Here is an 18,898-nt window from a genome sequence, read left to right on the forward strand (position 1 = left end):
ATGTTACCCAATGTGCATTTCTGTGTTAGAAAGGAGCTACCCCATACAGCTGAGAGGTAGGAAAGACAAAAATACTGACATAGAGTGGGGGTGAAAGGGACACTAATGATGTGCAGAATGATCAGTGTGGACACTGTTCATCCCACCTTGTTTTAATTTGTGCCAATTGGCTCAGAGCATAGAAATCACACCACTGAACTCCACTCTATCACCTTGACGTTGGAGTTTTCCACCCAGTTAAGAGTGTTCTGTGTCCTAGAGGCAACTGTTTTAATAAGTAAGGCAAAGTTTGTAGGGAGAGGTAATATCTTTTATTAGACCAACCGATACAGTTGGGAAAAAAACCAGACAAGCCTTCAGGCACACAAGTCCTTCTTCAGGAAAAGATATTACTTGTCCCTACAAATCCTGCACTGTTTATATCTTCAGACCATCAAGACTATAATACTACTGCTTCAAGGTTTTTATAAGATTAGGGAAGACTGGTAAAAGCGGGAAGCACAAAAAATTACACTTACTCAGGGGAAAAAAGAAACCTCTAGGTAGCCTTGGGAATGTTCACAGGGGCTCTATCTGTTGTTGTCCCTGAAACCTCTTTGATAGCTCAGAAGCAGAGCAATGGCTGGTTGGAGGGCAGGGGAGAAATCGTCACTTCTGTTCTGCTGGAGTTGGATGCCAATAAAGATGCATGTGAATGAAGATCCAAGACAGTTTAATAAATTATCCAGGTAATCTGGATATTTTTGCTGAAATGGTTCCCCCTATGCGGTGTTCTGAAACCACCTCCATGTCTGAGACCCCGAGCCTGGGCACAAAGCCTAAATGTGAGAAGCCTTAGAAAGGCTTCCCAAGCTTTTCATTGTTCAGATCACATTTAATAGGGGGATTGTCTCACAGGCTGTTTCCCCTCCTATTGGCAATCAGTACGAACCTCTCCCTCCTCCCTCCTGGCATCAGAATAACATTCCTGTGATACTTCAGCAATTGCTTTAATGGAAAAGCAGTATTATACAAGTAGTGTATTTTAGTTGTCTTTCAATACAGAATAGCCACAAGACCCAGAGAAAAGCTAGATGCAACTGCATAGCTTTCCAGAGATGACTGGTAAACATACCATCAGCCTCAATTTAGAAGCTGCAGAAAGATATGGTATGCAGAGCAAATAGCAAGCATGCATTTTGCCTAGGGGAGATACAGAAAAATCAAGTAAATAATCAAAAATACAATTACAGTGGAGTTCTCGTATCGCTGCATGAAATGGGTGATGTGGAGTGACTTTGTCAGATGGCTAATGGAAGAAAAAAATGGAAGCAAAAAAAAAAAATCTGTGTCAGTATATGGCAAGAGGCTTTGCTGTGGCAATTGTTACTGGTAGGCAACTCTTTGAGATATCTCCTGTGGATAGTCGCAGTGTGGGGGAAAGACAAAGGGGGCGTGGGGAGAGGTCCTCTCATGGTCCTTTAGATGGGACAGCAGGACAGGAAGGAAAACAAATTTCGGAGGACAGTGATCTAACAAAACCAGAGAGAAAGTAATCGCCATAGCTACGCAGTCATTCATTTTCTAAGACTAGAATAGAAGATGTTCAGCTCTTTTCTCCCTCTGTTTCCTTTGTTACACAAATGCTATCAAAGCCTGCAACAAGTGACAGGCTTGATATTTATGCATATAAATGACCGCTGCTCTGAAAGAAGCCTGGACACAACAGTGTGAAGCAAAGAGCCATCGTTCCTGTCAGCTTCTTGCTCTGCATTGAAAAAAAAAAATCCCTGAGCATGGCTTTTCTGCCCTCCTGTTGCTCAGCATGGTGCATGAACACTGAATGGCTAAAGCATTTTTCAAAAGTGGAGCCTTGTGGGAGCCAGCCCCAGCATTAGTATTCTGCAGCCGTCGCTGCCTGTGCCCATCGGCACCAGATGCTCGCAGAGCCAGCCTCAGAAGACCACCAAAGCACGGCACAAAGCCATCGTTAGGAGCTAGGGTTATACGTACAGCAGAGCAAATAATCTTTTTTTGAGCTAGAAGCAACTATGCTGAAGGGGGAAAAGTGTAACAAATCAGTACAGAAAGAGCTGCAGTATCTATTTTATGTTAGCAAAGATGCTTTTACTGCAACAGTTTTACACCTTTCATTATGGGGCTTCTGTGCTTATAAAATGGCAGCCCTTTCTGTTTTGGTAAGAAAAAGAGAAACATAAGAAAAGCAGAAATATGAGGCAAGGAGCTAAGAGAAACTTCCCCTGAACTGACGATAAGTTGCAAACAGTTCCTGTGTTACTATCAAGGCTTTTTGCTTCAACTGACAAGGAAGGGGGGAAAATGACACCATTTCTCATGACACAGTTCAATTTGCCCCCGGCAAATTTTCACAGAAGCAAATGAAAGCTCTGCATATGTATTAGCCTTCCTGTGTTACTAGTTAATCCCACAGAAAATATCAAAATGCTGAGGCATCTATTTGAAAATAAGCTCCACAGCTCTCTCAGCTATTACATTTTTTTCTTTCCTATGACAGAAGGGGATTAGTTCTCTTTGAGTTGGCAAAGCACTAACATTGCTAAGAGGTAATTACTACGAGGACTGAAAGAGTATTTTACAATTCTAAATTTTTTACTCCTGTTAGGTAGCTTTAACCACCCATGAGATGTTAAAGCAAACAGTCAGCCCAAATGCTGCGGGGCTGTCACACTTGATGTCCTAAAGCTGGAAGCTGAAGGTGGCCTGATATATTATGATTGAGCTTTGGATGGGTCCTTCTCGACATATTATTTTTATTTTGCTGCTGATGCAGTACTGTTGAGTGGAGAAAAAAGAAAGTCCTGCAAAGCAGAATGGCAGTCTTGCCCTGTGGTTCTTCCTCCCCTCCTTCCCCTGCCCAGAAACCAGGATTTTTTCATCAGAAAGACAATCTGACAGAAAGCAGTGGGTGCTGTCAGTCTCCCTGTGCCAGCTGCCTCATTTCGGCATGACTTCACTGAAATTCAAGCTGCCTTGTTTTGGGGACAGACAGGACAGGTACCTGTCTGTCTAGCCCAGTTGCCTATGTCCCCTGCTGAGTGCATGGAGAGCGGCTGCTGCCTCTGAAAAACCTGCGGAGGATGATCTTGCCTTCCTAATTCCTTTCCTTGCCCCTCACTCTGTAGGCAACAGTGGTGCCTGCAGAGGACAACCCTCTTGGCATCCAGAGCTGCCCAGCGGTGCCTAGCAGGATGGCCATGACAACAGTGGCAACCTAGTGGCAAAAACACCCATGGGTGAAGCGGGAAGCAATGGGTTAAGTGCTCTGCTTCCTTGGGATGGAGGGTGGGGGGGCAGCCACCACCCCTGAGAGGTGCTATAAAGACTGGGGTATGGGGTAACACCATCCTTGCTGCAGCTGGCCTGGAAGGCAGGGCTCCTGGCCCAAAGCAGGCACAAGCGGGTGTAACTTCAAGTCAGCAACCGTAGCAGCTGGGAAGCAGCTAGGCTCATCTGGAGGTATGGCGAACTGGAGCTACAACTCCTTCTCCCTGGAGTATGTATTTTACATTAAACCACACAAGAGGCAAAATGTTCGTAGAAGAAATGAGCAGAGTTTTCTCCCATGCCACCTGAATAACCCTAGGTTGCAGAAGTCTCCCTCTTGCATCTGCTTTTTGGCCCCAGGACTCCTGCACACCTGGCTCCAGCACGGTCATTGGGTTATCTGGCCATGACCTGGCAGTCTGGTCCCTCTTTTACACTGTGAGAGGCCCAGGCTGCATTCCCCCTGGAGCTGCCCTGCACGCAGACCTGTCCCTTCTCGGGGCAGTACTCCAACCAACTTTTTTATTTCAGAAGTCACCACCTTCAGCAGTCTTGATGACATCTGATTTTCCAGGCTCTTCCAGTGGACTTGGCTGGAAATCCACTGACTGCCTAAAATCAGCCCATAGCAGAGCTTAGGAAGGAGATAAGTATCTGTCTCCCTGAAATGTCTCTGCTAACCCTGTGTTAGTGAATCAAGATATGGACTTAATGACCTCTCAGACTCACCAGGAGATATTTAATGAAGAGTTACGTACAGCGTTAGGCAGACCTGGTAAGTATGTGAGCTAGGATGGAGTCGATGGCAAAGAGAGATTTTAGGCAGACTGGATCCTGGCCCCAGTTTGTTCATGGGAAAGTGCATTTCCAAACTGTGGCAGATATTTTCAATTTTCTAGCCACCTATATTTTCAATCTTCTATCCAGAAAACTCGGAGGAAGTATTCAACCTATAAATACTTGACGTAAATATTTTTTTTAGCTGGCCCTCAATATTTCATTGAGAATCTGAACACTGGAACACGAACTTAAATTTTCGCACTTCATGGGAACAAACACCTGAACCTCTCTTACACTGTACAGACTAGATTCCTTTATCACTACATCAGGCAGTAAGATTTCACATTTCATTCTGACCAAATTGCATGACGCACTACAGGAGACGTAAATCAAGCAATGGGAGAGGGTCAGAGTAAATGAGCCAGGCTTCTGACCTGCAACTCCGTTGAGCAGTACTTCATTATCAGGAAATAACTGCTATCAGGAAGCAATGAAATAATTCTAAACTGAACATTACAGATCACCATATTTTGTTCATTGTCAATAAATGAAAATATTTCAACTGTGGGAATGTAAAAAAAAAAAAAAAATCACTGTGTAAATAAGAACAGAAAAAAAACACTAGAGTATTTCCTAATTGAAACTTACCGGGATTTCTGTTGCACAGAAAATGTCAGTATTTCCCTATTTCAATCCCATTCCAAAACACAAAGAAATGCCAAAATGGTAGCATTTCTCACGGAACAGGACCTTCATATTTGATCTGAGTCCAAGGCAAGACTGACCGTTTTAGGTGTATTAATTGAAAGGCTCATGGGCAGACACAAAGACAGAGGCTATTTTCATAAACAAGGAGCATCACTTTATGGGCAGCTGCAACAGAAGCGGTTACTGGACACCTCTGGCAGCAAAACCTACTGCTAGGTCACGCTTTGATGAATTATGCAGCATCAATAATCTTTTGAACAAGCAGGATGTGACAGATTCACCAGCTCCTCCATTCTCTATCCCCACTGTTTAATAGCATCTGACAAACGCAGGGCTGCAGGATAATGTGCTTCTCAGCATGCCCTGCTTTTGCACACCACCTCAAACTCATGAAGGATGTTCAGAAGCAATAAGAAAGGGCATATTCTGCACAGCACAGCGACAAGAGGAGAAACCTCTTTCATGCTCTCATCAGAGCAGCATTCTCCTGCAGAGCTGCAGTTGAATGTTCTCTAATGGAGATAATGGTGCCAGGATGTTCACTCCTCCATCCCTACTAAGGTAGTATAGACAATGCACAGCAGACCAGCATACTGACAAGCATGGCAAAATGGTCAATCTGCTCCTCCAGATGGGCACATGATATAGGCTCTCTGTGCTGTTATCCAGTTGCTGTAGAACCAAAAAAAAAAAAAAGGTACTGAGCAAAAATAAAGCTGGAAAATTAAGCCCATTATCTGCCTGATGGAGATAAAAAGCTTTCTCTGGTACATTAGTATGAAGAGTCTTATGAGGTGTCATTGCCCTTGGTGTACAGCATGCAGCCAACCCTGCAGGAATGAATCTTATCAAAAAGTGATACTTACAGCACACAGAGGCCCTGCATGATCAAGCAAAGGCAATGGCAGATCTCATCATGTGGTACCTCTGCCATTAGAGGGTGCAGGAATTGCTGAAACTCCCCACTGTGCTACAGCCCCAAGTGAATTCTCATCCCTCCCCCACCAGTTACATTCCCCTGCCTAAGGGTAACCTTTCATGATCAACTCAAGCTGCTGTTGAAATGGGCCATCTCACTCCATCTCACATCCTTCACCTCTCCGTGCACTCCTGCCCCCTCCCTTATGTTGGCCTAGGTACTTGTGTAGCTACGCATCTTAAGCTGATCATGCAACTGCACCCTGACACTTGCTCTCCTGTTTGCAGTCATATGGTCTACGGTGCCAAGGATGCCATCTCGGCTTGCCTTCAAAACCATATAATCCTCACCTTCTTCACAGCAAACGCAACCATTGTGGTCCAGAGTCATCCCATGGAAGGTTAGGTACCTGACAGATGTCCCTCCAGCAGGAGGCTGGCTGTCCTGGGCTCCTTTTGTAGTCCATGGTGAGAGACAGAATCAAACCTCAGATAAGGCCCATCATTCACCACTGTCCACAAGTGTAGTGGGACCCAAGTAACTCCATTTCCATCTTGGGCACCTGAGCTATGCAACTAAAATTGGAGGGAAAGTTTGCAGGCCTACATGCTTATCTTGAAAATCATTCTTGTTCTAGTATCTTATCTTGCTGTACCACTTTGTCAACGAATGAGACGTTTTTGTGATGTTATGGATGAAATGCTCTTGAACTATGTGATTGTCACGTCTTCCATTACATCCTCCAAAACCAACTTCTTTGACTCCTGTAGTCCGACTATTCACTGCTCATAGCAAGGCGAAGAGTCAGGGACTCCTTAGGTCACAGATATACTCTCAGTCCCTATTTCCCTCATCTCCTCATTCACAGTACTGCAACTTTCTCACTTATCCCCTAACTACCTGGCAGACAAGAAGCAGTTCACACTTGGTATAAAGGTACGTGTGTTTTGCCTGTGGGCTGACTGTCCAACTGTAGGTTAGGAGAAGAACTTGAACTCACATTAAAGCTTTTTTTCTCCATGGAGACAAAAGTTTGCCCCACTGCCTTTCATCCAGTTCCGATGAAACATGTGGGAAGTTAGTGTGAAGAAAGATGGCACACATTCACATCATGTTTCCCTTCAAAAATGGGCTAAAAAGAAAGGGACGGGAGTGCCACATTGTGTTTCTGGCTGTGTAATCCCATGTCCCTGACACTACAGCCTTCTCCTTGCCGTGTCTGTGTGATCTACCGAGGCTTTATGGAGCCTGTAGGCACACCAAAGCAGAGGCTGTGCTTTACTCTATATTAAGCACCCAGCAAAAAAAGACCCCCAACTAGGAGAAGAAGGTGTATGGGATCTTCATGCAGACAAACTGCAGGAACCCGCAGTGGGTGCTTTCACACCATGGTTACAAGCAAGAAAACTGCTTGGCAATTCCTCACAAACACCCCCCAAGATAAGCTGTGGTCTTCTCCATGAGCTCTTTACTCTTGCTGCATGGTGCTCTTGCAACCTGGTGTTCTCCTCCCTCAGCTGCTGACAACATATGTTACATTGGCAATAGCAGTGTTAGATATAATCAAAATTAAAAAAAAAAAATCCCTATCATCTACTTATTTTCTGCAGAGCACTGAAGTCTTACTTCAATACTCTTCTCAACCACAGACTTAGCTACTAACTTGCTGAAAAGCAAGAACCCCAAAATGTTGGTGTACTCATACACCTTCAGGGATATTCTCCTGGATGTCAACTGTTGTAATTTCCCCTCTTCCCTCCCACACAGTTCACCACAATTTGAGAGCTGTCTGGATGTCTGGATGTGTCCATGCCACAAAACAGATTCACATGATTTGGCATCTTCAAACTCTCTTCACTGTCTTAGCTGTCTTCACTCAAAAGCCACAGCCTACCTCTATTTGCCCATCTAGGGGCTCAAATGGCTTCATCACACAAAGATTAATTCTCACAGGAGACCCAATACCTGTAAGAGAAACTGTTAGTAAAATTTTTTTTTATACCCTGAAAAGTATTCCTGATTTGTGCAAAACAGCTGGCAATTGTCATTCTGTGTCTTTCAGAAACACAAAAGAAGACACAGTAATCAGAAACCCCTGAGTGGGGAACTGAAGCACAATGGTGAGCTGCTCCTTGCAGGATTTGCCCCAGTGAGTTTGGTGATGCTACGGGCATGAGTGAGCCTGGGCCATCAGGGTAAGACGTGGGATTTTCTGTAACAGCCTACATTGCTGCTAAATTCAGTCCAGTGGAGAAATACAGGGAAGGTGTATTAATGATTAATGCTCAACTAGTACATTAATTTGTTTTCTTGCTATTTTGTATTGTATGTAGAATTAAAAAAAAGTCGCCTCACTTTTTAGCGGGGGATAGGGAAGGGAAGAGGGCCTGAAATTGAAACAGAGAAAGAGCAGTATTCCAAATGGCTGCAGATTTCCACTTTAGAAGAGTTAAGCTTTGCAAAGATGCACATCCTTCCCAAGTATAAAATTTTCCTAAAGAAAGACATGAATCGTTGTACTTGGCAAGAATCCAGACACCAATCTTTCAGATTAATATCAGATTCTGTACAGAGTTGCAATGTGTAGTAATTCAGTAAAATTCCCATCAGCAATCACCAGTAAATCAAAAGCTGTACAACGCATGTCAGCATTCAATCTGTGTCCAACACTATACTGTTCAAAGTCCTTTGATTGCAAGCACTGTATTTTCTTAAAATCTGACTCCTGTGTAAAGCAGAGATTCTCAAAAATACGTTTTTTATAAAAGGGCAGAAAGAACATTGCCTTAAAAAAGCCAAGAAATGCTGTACACTTGAGCAGCTGACAAATTTGGTCCAACAATGAGCTCCATACCTCACACAATGTACTCTAGTTAACTGAGAGTGTGATTTTATGATGGGCTTAAGGCAATTTAAGACTTCACTGCTGGCACTCTTCCCCCTGCTATTCCCAGCTAAGTGTTTCCAGTGCTTCCCACGTGTCAGGTCTAGGTGCAAGCTAAAACAGCTTGCTGAACAGACTGAAAAGAAGCCCTCAGACAAGGAGTAATCAGGATTGTGCCTTCTGGTGGCAGTCAGAGAACTCACCTGGCTAAAAATGTTAATTTTCAGGCAGACCTCTTTTTTTAATCAGTTTGTGCTTTTGCACAAACCTTGCTGGTATCACAAAGAGGTGGCAGGGAAACCCAGCCAGAGAGAAGGCAGAAGCCACAACAAAGCACCTACACTCAAGACATATCTAAAGAAAATATGGGATCAAACCCTGGGGCATGGTCAAACATTGCCATGTTTGTGTCTCTGTAGACAATTAACAATATTAACATCACAGCAAAGGAGCCATTTGGACTTGACAGTAGTGGAAAACTATGTTGAATCTCATAATCCTTTCAGCTGGCAGCAGTGTGCGGTTCAAAAGACCTACCCCATACCAGCTGATGGAAAAGGGAAGCAGTAATAGAAAGCATGCTTTGTTGTCGGTGCTTCATCCTGATCCCATACGCTGGCAGCCAGGAGTCACCTGGTAAACATTTCATGAACCTTTTAGAAATTACGGATACAAGATTTTTTTCCAAAACTATTAATCAACAAATATGTGGTACCAACAAAAAGGAAGCAGGCAGTGGACATCTACTGCTCCAGAATGTGGCACGCATCAATTACCAAATGTCCCAGTTCCCCACCGAGCTTGCAAAAATAAAGTTTATTTAATTATTTTTAAAGTTCAAATTAAAGAAAATACACCACGATAATGTACTGCAGCAATAGAATGAGGAAACTAATTGTTGGCATTGTCAAAACAGCATGCATTTAGTAGAAACTGCCTTAATAGCTTCAGCCTTCACAAGTGTTTTGTCATTTGACTCAGTGAGTCAGATGGCTTTTCCCGTTCTACCACAACTCTGAGTCAGGAGTTGCCATGGGACAGATTTATTTTTTTAGCTTCCCTCTTTGAGCTTTAACAATTCAGACAGACGTCTCAACAATTTCCAGATCATTCTCATCACTGTACCAGCTGAACTTGGAATGCCAAGATCTTTCCTGCAACCCATTGCTCAGGGTAAAAGACCCACTAAGTAGCTGCCTAGATCCTTGTGGTTTTCTGGGAAAGCAGCAGTAACACTTCCACAGAGGGAAATTCAACCCACATCACCTAATAATCCAATTTAACTTTCTCTGAAATCTTTCCTGTAAATTTTTACTAGAATTGTTTGGCACTTAATAGCTCAGTGTCTATCAAAGATTTCCTATGCTTCTGAATCATGCTTGCTAATGAGAAAGAAGAAATACTTGCTTATGTGGTTTTGATTCCGACAATGTGTGCTTAAAAAATGAGCTAGAAAAACATCCAGATTGTCATTCATACATGATTTTTTTTTTTAATAACTAGTCCTGTTTTTATCTGCTGTATGTTCGATGATCTTAAGGGTCTCTTCCAACCTTAATGATTCTATGATTCTATTCTATGATTCTATATGCCAGGAAAAAAAAAAAACCTGACTGGATGTGGTCAGAAAACAATATACAAACCAACAAAAACAGGGTTTTGATAACTCTGGTCCAGTAACTGCTCAGGGTATACTTACACCCCCTCGATACAGGAATCCCAAGCTAGCACTAAGCCAGTAGGAAGTAATTTAACCATGGGGAACACAGTTTGGTGCATGCCAAATGATCCCAAAGAGTGAAACTCTGATTTTAACAAAGAGCAGAGATACATGGGTTACTCCAAGCTAAATACATTTAAACGGGAACGTCAGTCTTTACAAGGGGAAGGGCATGCTTGTTGTTAGTGCCACACACTTGGCATGCAAAAACCAAATCTAGATTTGATTTCAAGCACAGTTACACATTCGTTTGTGCATGTCCTTACACACGACTGTGCCTCATTTCTTTTTTATCTTCTCTTTCTGGCTACTGGCCATCTTTAGCCATGTCTTTAAGGGGATGTTTCCTCTCTACTCCTTATGCTTCTAAATAACCATGTGCAGCACGACCAACCTCAACATGCTATCTCGTTACTAGAACAGCATCCTAACTTCAACTTCTCAAAAGGCAGAAGCGCAAATAACACTGTTAACTCAATAACAACATCTCCAGCATTGTTTCCAGGGAATGGTGCTTGGCAGCAGTGATAACTCTGTGCCGTTCCTGACATAGGCAAGGGTCCATTTACAGCTCCTGAAACTCTGGATGCATCATCTGTGGATGCTTGTGGATGAGACTGGGATGCTGGTGGGGCTGGGAGGGGGGATGTTTTCAGCAGAAGGCTTGGACTAGACGATCTCCAGAGGTGTCTTCCGACCTCAACTTTCTGTGGTTCGGTACTATACTTTTCTATCCTGTACGTAAGCATTTGCTCCTTCGTTGTGGTGGAATTTAATGTCAACCAGCTACATAAACATGTTTTTCACAGCCAAAGACTGCTAGGTGGCAGGTAGCAATGACATCTGCCTTCTTCACATAGCCACAGTGGGAAACAGCACTGCTCTTTACCTCTAGCAGCATAACACAGGCCAGGCAAGATATACAGAAGATGCTCACTATATTTTCCACAGGAGCTGACACTTCAGATTTCACTACTAAATAAAACACCTGAATTTGCAGCACTGACAGATGCTGCAGGCTAAGAGCTCTACATGATTTGGGTCCAATTTCCTCTTCCATTTTTCCTCATACTTTAATTAGTCTTCCTTTTACAATAACACCTTCTGGAAATGCAGCATGATGCTGGCAAGGCCACCGTAAATTGTTTTTACAATTGTATTTAATACAGCTCGTTGCCAGCCATTGTAAAAGCATCTCAGTTCTCTATGGAAATAAGAAACAATATACTACAGTATATCTTCATATTGGAGTAAAAGAATACAATTATATCCTTACACTTATTAAATTACATTGTTTGGAGAAATATACTTAGAAGATACCCAGTCCAGCAATCGCTGGGTCAGAACTAGTTTGAACTAACCTGACTTAAAGTAGGCAACTGTATTATGAAATTTTAGCTTTGTGACAGATTTTTAAAAACCCAAATCAAACCCAGCCCCCTTCCTGCTCCTGGTTAGTTTTCATCACCTTTAAGAGTTAAGTGAAGGCAGCCCGATTTTGAAATGATACACAAGTAACGGGAAGCCATTCCTTCATATGCTATTGTTACAAGGCACCTATACATCTGCATAATACTATAGATCCTTATGCTCCTGTAGCTTCTGTTATCTCTGCAACCAGGAAGGCTACCTCTTTTGCTTTTCATCAAAGGCTCCATTAGTGCCCATTTTGACAGATGTGATCTGTATTATTTAGTAATAAAAATTCTTAAGTATTAGAAATGTGAGAACTTCTGGAGTCACTGACTTTGTTCTCCTCTATAAAGGACCTAGTGCTCAGGCTGGATCCGACTCTCTCTTTTATTCAAGGATACATTTTCTTCTTTGCATTTCCTTCCAATAATGTTTACAATCTAATAACTCAAATAGAGAGGGAAGAGGAAAGCTCTTGCCAGGTAACATCAAGAAGCAGATGCCATGGTGGGAAAAAAAAAAAAGACGAGAAAAAGAGACAAAACAGAAAGAGCAAAAGAGAGAGGCAGTATATTGCTACGGGCACATGGTATGGAAGTGATGTGAAAACTGTCACATAACTGTGCCTCAGCAAGCTCCAAGCATGGGTGGGACAGGTGGCCTAACACTGACCCCTCACAATCTACCTGAGGGACTCCATCGGCACCCGAGTAGCTTTTGGTGGGTTCCCAGAATACACAGTACATACAAATATGTAATTTCTAATGAGGCCCTAACCTCACAGCTAGCTTCAAAGTAAACACAGCTACTCAAAATGAGAACAGATAAATACAGCACTGAACCAGCAAAGAAAGGTAATGCAGGTTTAGGAAAACAAAGGTTTACCTCAAATTCAGGACAGCACTATCTTTTGGGCAACCATTTTCTTCTTATTTGAATATTGTCACTTGACTACATGCCATTAACTTACCCTAATTGTCTTTAATAAGAATTGCTAGGTGTCTAAAAAAGACTGGGAATAAGTCTGTCAGAAAAAGGATGTCGATTAGGGTATGTCGTCTTAGACTAGTTCAGGGTGCATACACAAACACAAGGTTTCAAGGGGCTTTTCATAATCAGCGAGTACTGTAGTGCTGATGATTTCCCATTCCCCATGGCCAGATCCAGCACAAAGAGAAAACACCATTTAAGAAATAAAATCTACCATCCAAAGTGCCGTTAGGGCAGCCTATTTCAACACACAGCTGGTGCATGAGGGTGAGATACAGCCTTAGCACCTCACCCTGCCTTTGGAATCAAGAATAAGAGAAACCTTGCCCTTACTAGCTCTCCATAAAGACTGCAAGTTTTGCACATGAGGACTCTTGCCACTTGTAGAGAAAACAGAGTCCAAAACCAGCCCAAGGAGCTGATGCAGACGACACTGAAAAAACGTTGACCAAATCCCAAAACAAAGATCTGAATATACACTAGCATAGGAACAGAATACCAAACAGAAAAAAATTTATTAAAAAGAAACCTGCTCAGTAACCCACATATTTGTAAATCTGCCAAAAGAAACTATCTTGCCCTTAATTTTTAGAACCAGAAAGTGGGTGAAATTCCATGGGTGAGGAAGTATGCGCAACATGGAAATAAAATTTTAATATCCCAGCTCTCAGGTTTACCGTGGAAGAATACAACCTAAAAACACCCCAGAAGGACTCAATCGTTTCCCAGCTGCTGAATGAAAGGCAGGGGAGCAGAGGATGGCAAATTACCAGCTTTCCAACTGCAAAGCAGGTGAGTGACAAGCCCTTTACCTCATTGAGCAGCACAACATGAACCACTGCGTGCTACGTGGTTTTACTATCTCAAATGGTCTAAAATCTGCCACAAACTTGCATCTTATCCCATAGGGCCAGTTTCATGTTTCATTTTCCGACTTAGCTGGAGCGGTACAAACATGTATCCAGGCAGCTCCCTACTGATTGCCTAGCTGAAAAATGTCGGGGCGGGGGGGGGGAAATCACTCACTTCCACAATAACTAAGACAAGCTGGTTAAATTGGCTCCAGAGCTGACTAGGTATGGAATATTTCAAATGTTACAAATCACAAAAGTCTTGCTTCAAAATGCCCACTTCTGGTTTGAGTCTTTCTGAAGAGCTATTATCATAAATGCAAAGATTATGCAGAGGAGGAAAATAAGCAGCCCCTGTCAAAACTCCTCCTCCCTGGTCGAAAATCATCCCTGAAACACATAGCTCAAAGCAATTTGAAGATAATTGAAGTGTTGATGTGCAGAGACTGTTGCTTATTGTGCTGACCAACACTAATTAATTATTTCTTTGTGATTCCAACTGTCTGTAACCATATGCCACCTATGGTCTTCATATTTTGGTATTATTTACTTTGGGTAAAGATCTCTTCTGTGTGTGTAAAGCGCCTAGCATAATTCCCTCTCATGTATGATTAGGGATTCCTAATGGTAATTGAAAACTGTAATTGAAAAGGTAATTGAAAATATGAGCAAAAAGAAGCTTAATACATTTTCTAGATTAATGAAGAGCACACCAATGGGCAAAACATCCTAATAAGACAAAGCACACCTCCTACTAAAGAACAAAGGGAAAAGTAGCTATATACACCATAATTCAGGAAAAACAAAAAAAGTCAAAATTAATTTAGCACTTCTCTTCCTTGAAATCACACTGCTGAACCTTTCAAAGCTGTAATACCTCAAAACCCAGCATCCAGCAGACAGGTTTGCATGGCCTATTTACTCTGCTCAATAAGAAAAGGCAAAGTGGCACACAGTCACCCTGACAACAGCCAGAGCCCACACAGCTGATAACTGCTGCATTTTCTTCCAGAAATAAACACACTCTGCAAACTTTGGTACTCTTTCCCAAAGTACTTGCTGTACAAAACCACAAATGTTAGATGAATGCTGCCAGTAAAAAACATTTTTGGGTTACCCGAAGCCGGGACACAAGGGCAAAGAAGAAAAGAATTGAGATGCTGCATAAGACCCAAGGTCCAACCAACACATCAGGCAGGGCTTTGAACTGCTGAAGTAGTACGTCGCCCATGATAACTGCTGCCATACGGTCAGGGAAAAAAAGTAATAGAAATAACGCAGGTACAGAATGATCCTTCCATTGCCATATAGCAGCTGATGAGATTTTACCACTGACTTGGGCAGTCTAGGGTTCCTGTATACTTTTGCATCGGTGCAAAGTCCTGCAGTTTGTTCAGCTGCTGTCATCGCAGCAAGTGATACAGGCAGTTAATTCACCTGCTAAATCTTTCTTATCCTTTTCTTGCCATGTCTGTGGAAAACCATTGTCCAGGGGAGTTCATCCAGAAATTTAGAAGATTATTCATTTATTAAACACTGAAATCAGAGCCTCATTGGTACCACCGAATAAGAACCCTGTAAAACCAAATTAGCCCGTAATCCTTCTGGTTTAGATGAACTTCACTTCATTAGAACAGGAGTTTCAGATGAAGCAGCTGTAGGTAATGGAGATTCTTTGCTTTTTAATTTACAACAGCTTACTTTGTATTATGTTAGGGCCTAATGGCATCATTGATTAGACTGCTTTCTGTACTATGAATGATACCACTTGCTGAATCTTTTCCCCAAAGAAATTAAAATGGCCAAATCACCTTTTTTTCCCAATATCTCTTCCCCAATAATCTCTTCTTCAAATGCATTATGCACCCCCCTGACTGCCAGCCTCCAACATGAAAGCATTTCTATTTTACTGAAATTCTTTTATGTAGCTGTTTCTGTTACTCTTGCACTCTCTGACCAAACCGCCCACACAAACCCTACAAAATTCAAAGTTAAATACTGCTGCTCGTGAAGCTGTATCAATATAATTTGCCTTGGAAGCAGAAAAGAGAAAGGAGGAGACTGTCCTGTCTCCCGAACTTTTGTGTCTTTGCTGGAATGATAATACCTCCTTGTACTGACAAATTACTGGTGTTGAAATACAACTGTAATCCTCACATATTCTGGACAGCTGTGGCCAGCAAGACATTGAGGTGACCACAGTTAACGTGACACACTGTAGCTGCCACACAACCAAAAACTACCCTTACAAACAGCTCATTTAATAAAAACAAAGACTTACAAATGTAATTTGTTACCTTTATTTGTAAAACTTGCAGCAGTCATGCAAAGTTGGTAAGGGATCAAAACCAAATTTTTAGATGAGCAATACTTTACTTACACCTTGTCTTCTGAACCTACCTGCCAAATAAGCACTTCTACTAGGCAAATAATTATGAGTCACCACCCAAAAAGTGGAGGAAGCTGGCAGCACATTCCCCAAGCCATCACCCAAAATTGTGAGCTGAGGGGGTGGTGGGGCACACACCTGGTGTAACCAGTCAAATCCAATATGCTTTTACTATCATAGAAAAGCTGATTGCCTGGATTTTGACTGCCAATCATTTCAAGAATCACATCCGACAGCGGGAAACCAGGAATCTATTTAAACAACAGAATTTAGGAAAAAGCTGCACTGAATTCTCTCTTTCTCAGATACACACACACATTGAGCAGATGGAGGAAAGACAGCGAGCTCCCTGCTAGTCACATCAGCTCAGGAGCCAGACATTACGAACACTGTCTGATCCAGCTCTTGTTGAAATCAATAAAAGCCCTTTGCTGAAGACCATGGGAGACGGAAAATAACCCTCTCCACACTTCAGCCGGAATGTGTGAATGAGAAAAAACTGACAGCTTTCTTCCCCTCTGATTTTCATGGCACTTAAAGATCCAGATTATAAAACACAATTAGTCATCTGTGAATTTTTGATCTGCTTGCTTGGCATAAATAAAGCTCACGTCTATGTGTGAATCAGGGAGACAGGCATCACCTTGCACTTTGACATGACAGAGATACTAGTAGCTGTGCACGAATAGGTGTTAATGCATTTCAAAGTGCTGTGGATACAGTATGTCCTACAACTAAGAAAATGGTTGGAGTGGGTAGATGGAGGACTGAAAAATCGCTCCTTGTTCCTAAAAAACCAAAAAAAGCCATTTTGCATTGATGAAAAAGAAAGCAAAAAAAAAAATCCAGACACCAGGATTCATCTTTTATCAGTTGGATAACATGAAATTCAACTGGCTATCTTAAACACCTAGAAAGACTGTGACACTTACTAGAGCATCTATCATCCTTGAAATCAAAGAAATGCTTCACAGAATTTGCTCTCAAGTGCTTCCTTGGCATCAGCTTACAACAAGCATTCGATTATTCCTGCATCCCCCAGCTCTAATGATGTTCACTACTGCAAACTCATTTGGCTGGAGGACCTATTCACACTGGCCACAACGTGTCTACAGATTTTGTTCTCATTTTGCCTTGCATTCTTGTGAGCTCCAATATTTATGACTTTACACATGGCTCATATTTTGGTCATAAACATCCAATCAGCTTAATTTTCTATACTGTTTCTAGACATAGATCCAAGAAGAGAAGGAACAGGGGCTTTACTGTGTCAGTGTGAACTCCATCATAACACTAGGTTGATGTTAATAAATATTAGGAACCAGAAAAAAGAAAATATGAGAATCCATTTAAAAAAAATTCTCATAGTTATACTCACTGCTGGTAGAGGACATACGGCTGTACTCAGACCTGCAAGACAAAGATTTTAGTTAGTATTAAATCTAAAAGAGGTAAAGAAAAATGTACCAAATCTAACTCACATTGCATATTAAAATAGTTTAACACCCATTTAGCATTATTGTTGTGCTAAGATAATAACTGGAACAGGTTTTGAACATGGCCTCTGAAAAACTGGCATCTCGAATGAATTTTGAAAACACACACGTAGAGTGAGTAAAGCAACTAGGGTTTTATCTAGGGGCTATTCATGCCACCTAACTTTAGGTGCAAAAATTAAAGCTCAGAAAGCTCTCTATAAGGGAAAACTGGGCTGCTTCAGACACAGGTTAGGAGCAGAAGTCTACTAGATTTTGACTCTGTTCCTCATCTTCCTCACCTTATGTCCTCTAAATGCTGCTTTGCACATTTTTTTTCTTTTTTTAAGAGAACTCTATTCAAAGAGCAGCATTTTTATTGTTCTTTGGTCAAAACTAGCAGGGAAGACATAAAATTAGTACCAAAATATAAACATTTAGATGACAAAGCTTTTTGCTTTAGGAAACCCTTTTCCTCTTGCAGACATCTCTCTGTAAAACCACAGGCCCACTGGTTCTGCTTCAGTGCATACTGGATTACCCACGAGAAAGTCAGAGCAGTTAGGCATTTTGAGCAACAGTGCAATCAATTTTGCAGCTGCATATAACCCCAAACTCCTGAAAACTCCATTCTGGGCTGATTAAAACTCATAATCATGGCCCATTTATATCCTAAAGATTCAGAAATACTAAGGTAAAACAAATATGCCAACACTGAATACATGTATTTTTTTTAAAGAAAATCCATTTCCACTTCTGAGGCCCTACCTATGACTTCTGAGTGTTTGGTTTTAGAGTTCATAGTCACACGGCCTCCATTCCCCTATTCCCTGGGTCCCCAAAACAGACCCCACTCGCCAGAGCTCTCTGCCACAATTAATGGCTCGCATGTATGCCCTGCAGTGCCCTGAACATAACAGGCAAACTGTTTGGGGAGTCATAAGAGAGTTCTTGGATCCAAACCTAAATGCTTGGTTTATATAAATAATTGCAACAAGTATGCAATATTGCTTTAAATTAAAAAAACATGTGAGCCTTGACTCCTAAGATATTTGGCTGGAAATAGATACCATCTAAGTATATTCTCAGGATACCTTCATATTCTATGCTCTCAAGCATCCAAGGGAATAAAGGCCATCAACCCCACATAACTATAGTGGCCACTTGCGATTTTAATATGGACATATCTCTGCAGAAGACACAAAACAATTACAGTCATTCCCGTATTTCACGGCCCCATGCTTAGCACTCAGTGTCCTGAAGATCAGATGCTAAGACTGCTGGTTTAGGTGACAAAGACCATAAGGAACTACCCCCAACTCTTCTTGCCAATCCTGCTGGACTGGTGAAAGATGACATAATCTGAATTTTCCACAATATTGATGAAAAAAAATCCACCAATAGCATCAAGTACCATGAGGTTATTGAAGCTTTTGAAAGAGGTCTGTGCAATGCTGGGGAGGAGAGCTGCTGATGGGGGCTTG

The 18,898-nt window shown here is 41.9% G+C and overlaps 1 protein-coding gene across 1 annotated transcript in view; it reads right to left on the reverse strand.

Annotated features, from left to right (window-relative positions):
• Window positions 1–18,898, reverse strand: part of FAM124A (family with sequence similarity 124 member A) — a gene marked incomplete at both ends in the record, with an annotated part of 41,840 nt that overhangs the window by 13,872 nt on the left and 9,070 nt on the right. Inside the window, one exon of the mRNA XM_082333816.1 lies at window positions 17,318–17,349. Coding sequence (XP_082189942.1) covers window positions 17,318–17,349 — 32 coding nt within the window. The remainder of the gene's footprint in view (window positions 1–17,317; window positions 17,350–18,898) is intronic.

The sequence above is a fragment of the Platalea leucorodia genome (genome assembly GCF_965183815.1).
Source record: "Platalea leucorodia genome assembly, chromosome: 2".
Lineage (NCBI taxonomy): Eukaryota > Metazoa > Chordata > Aves > Pelecaniformes > Threskiornithidae > Platalea > Platalea leucorodia.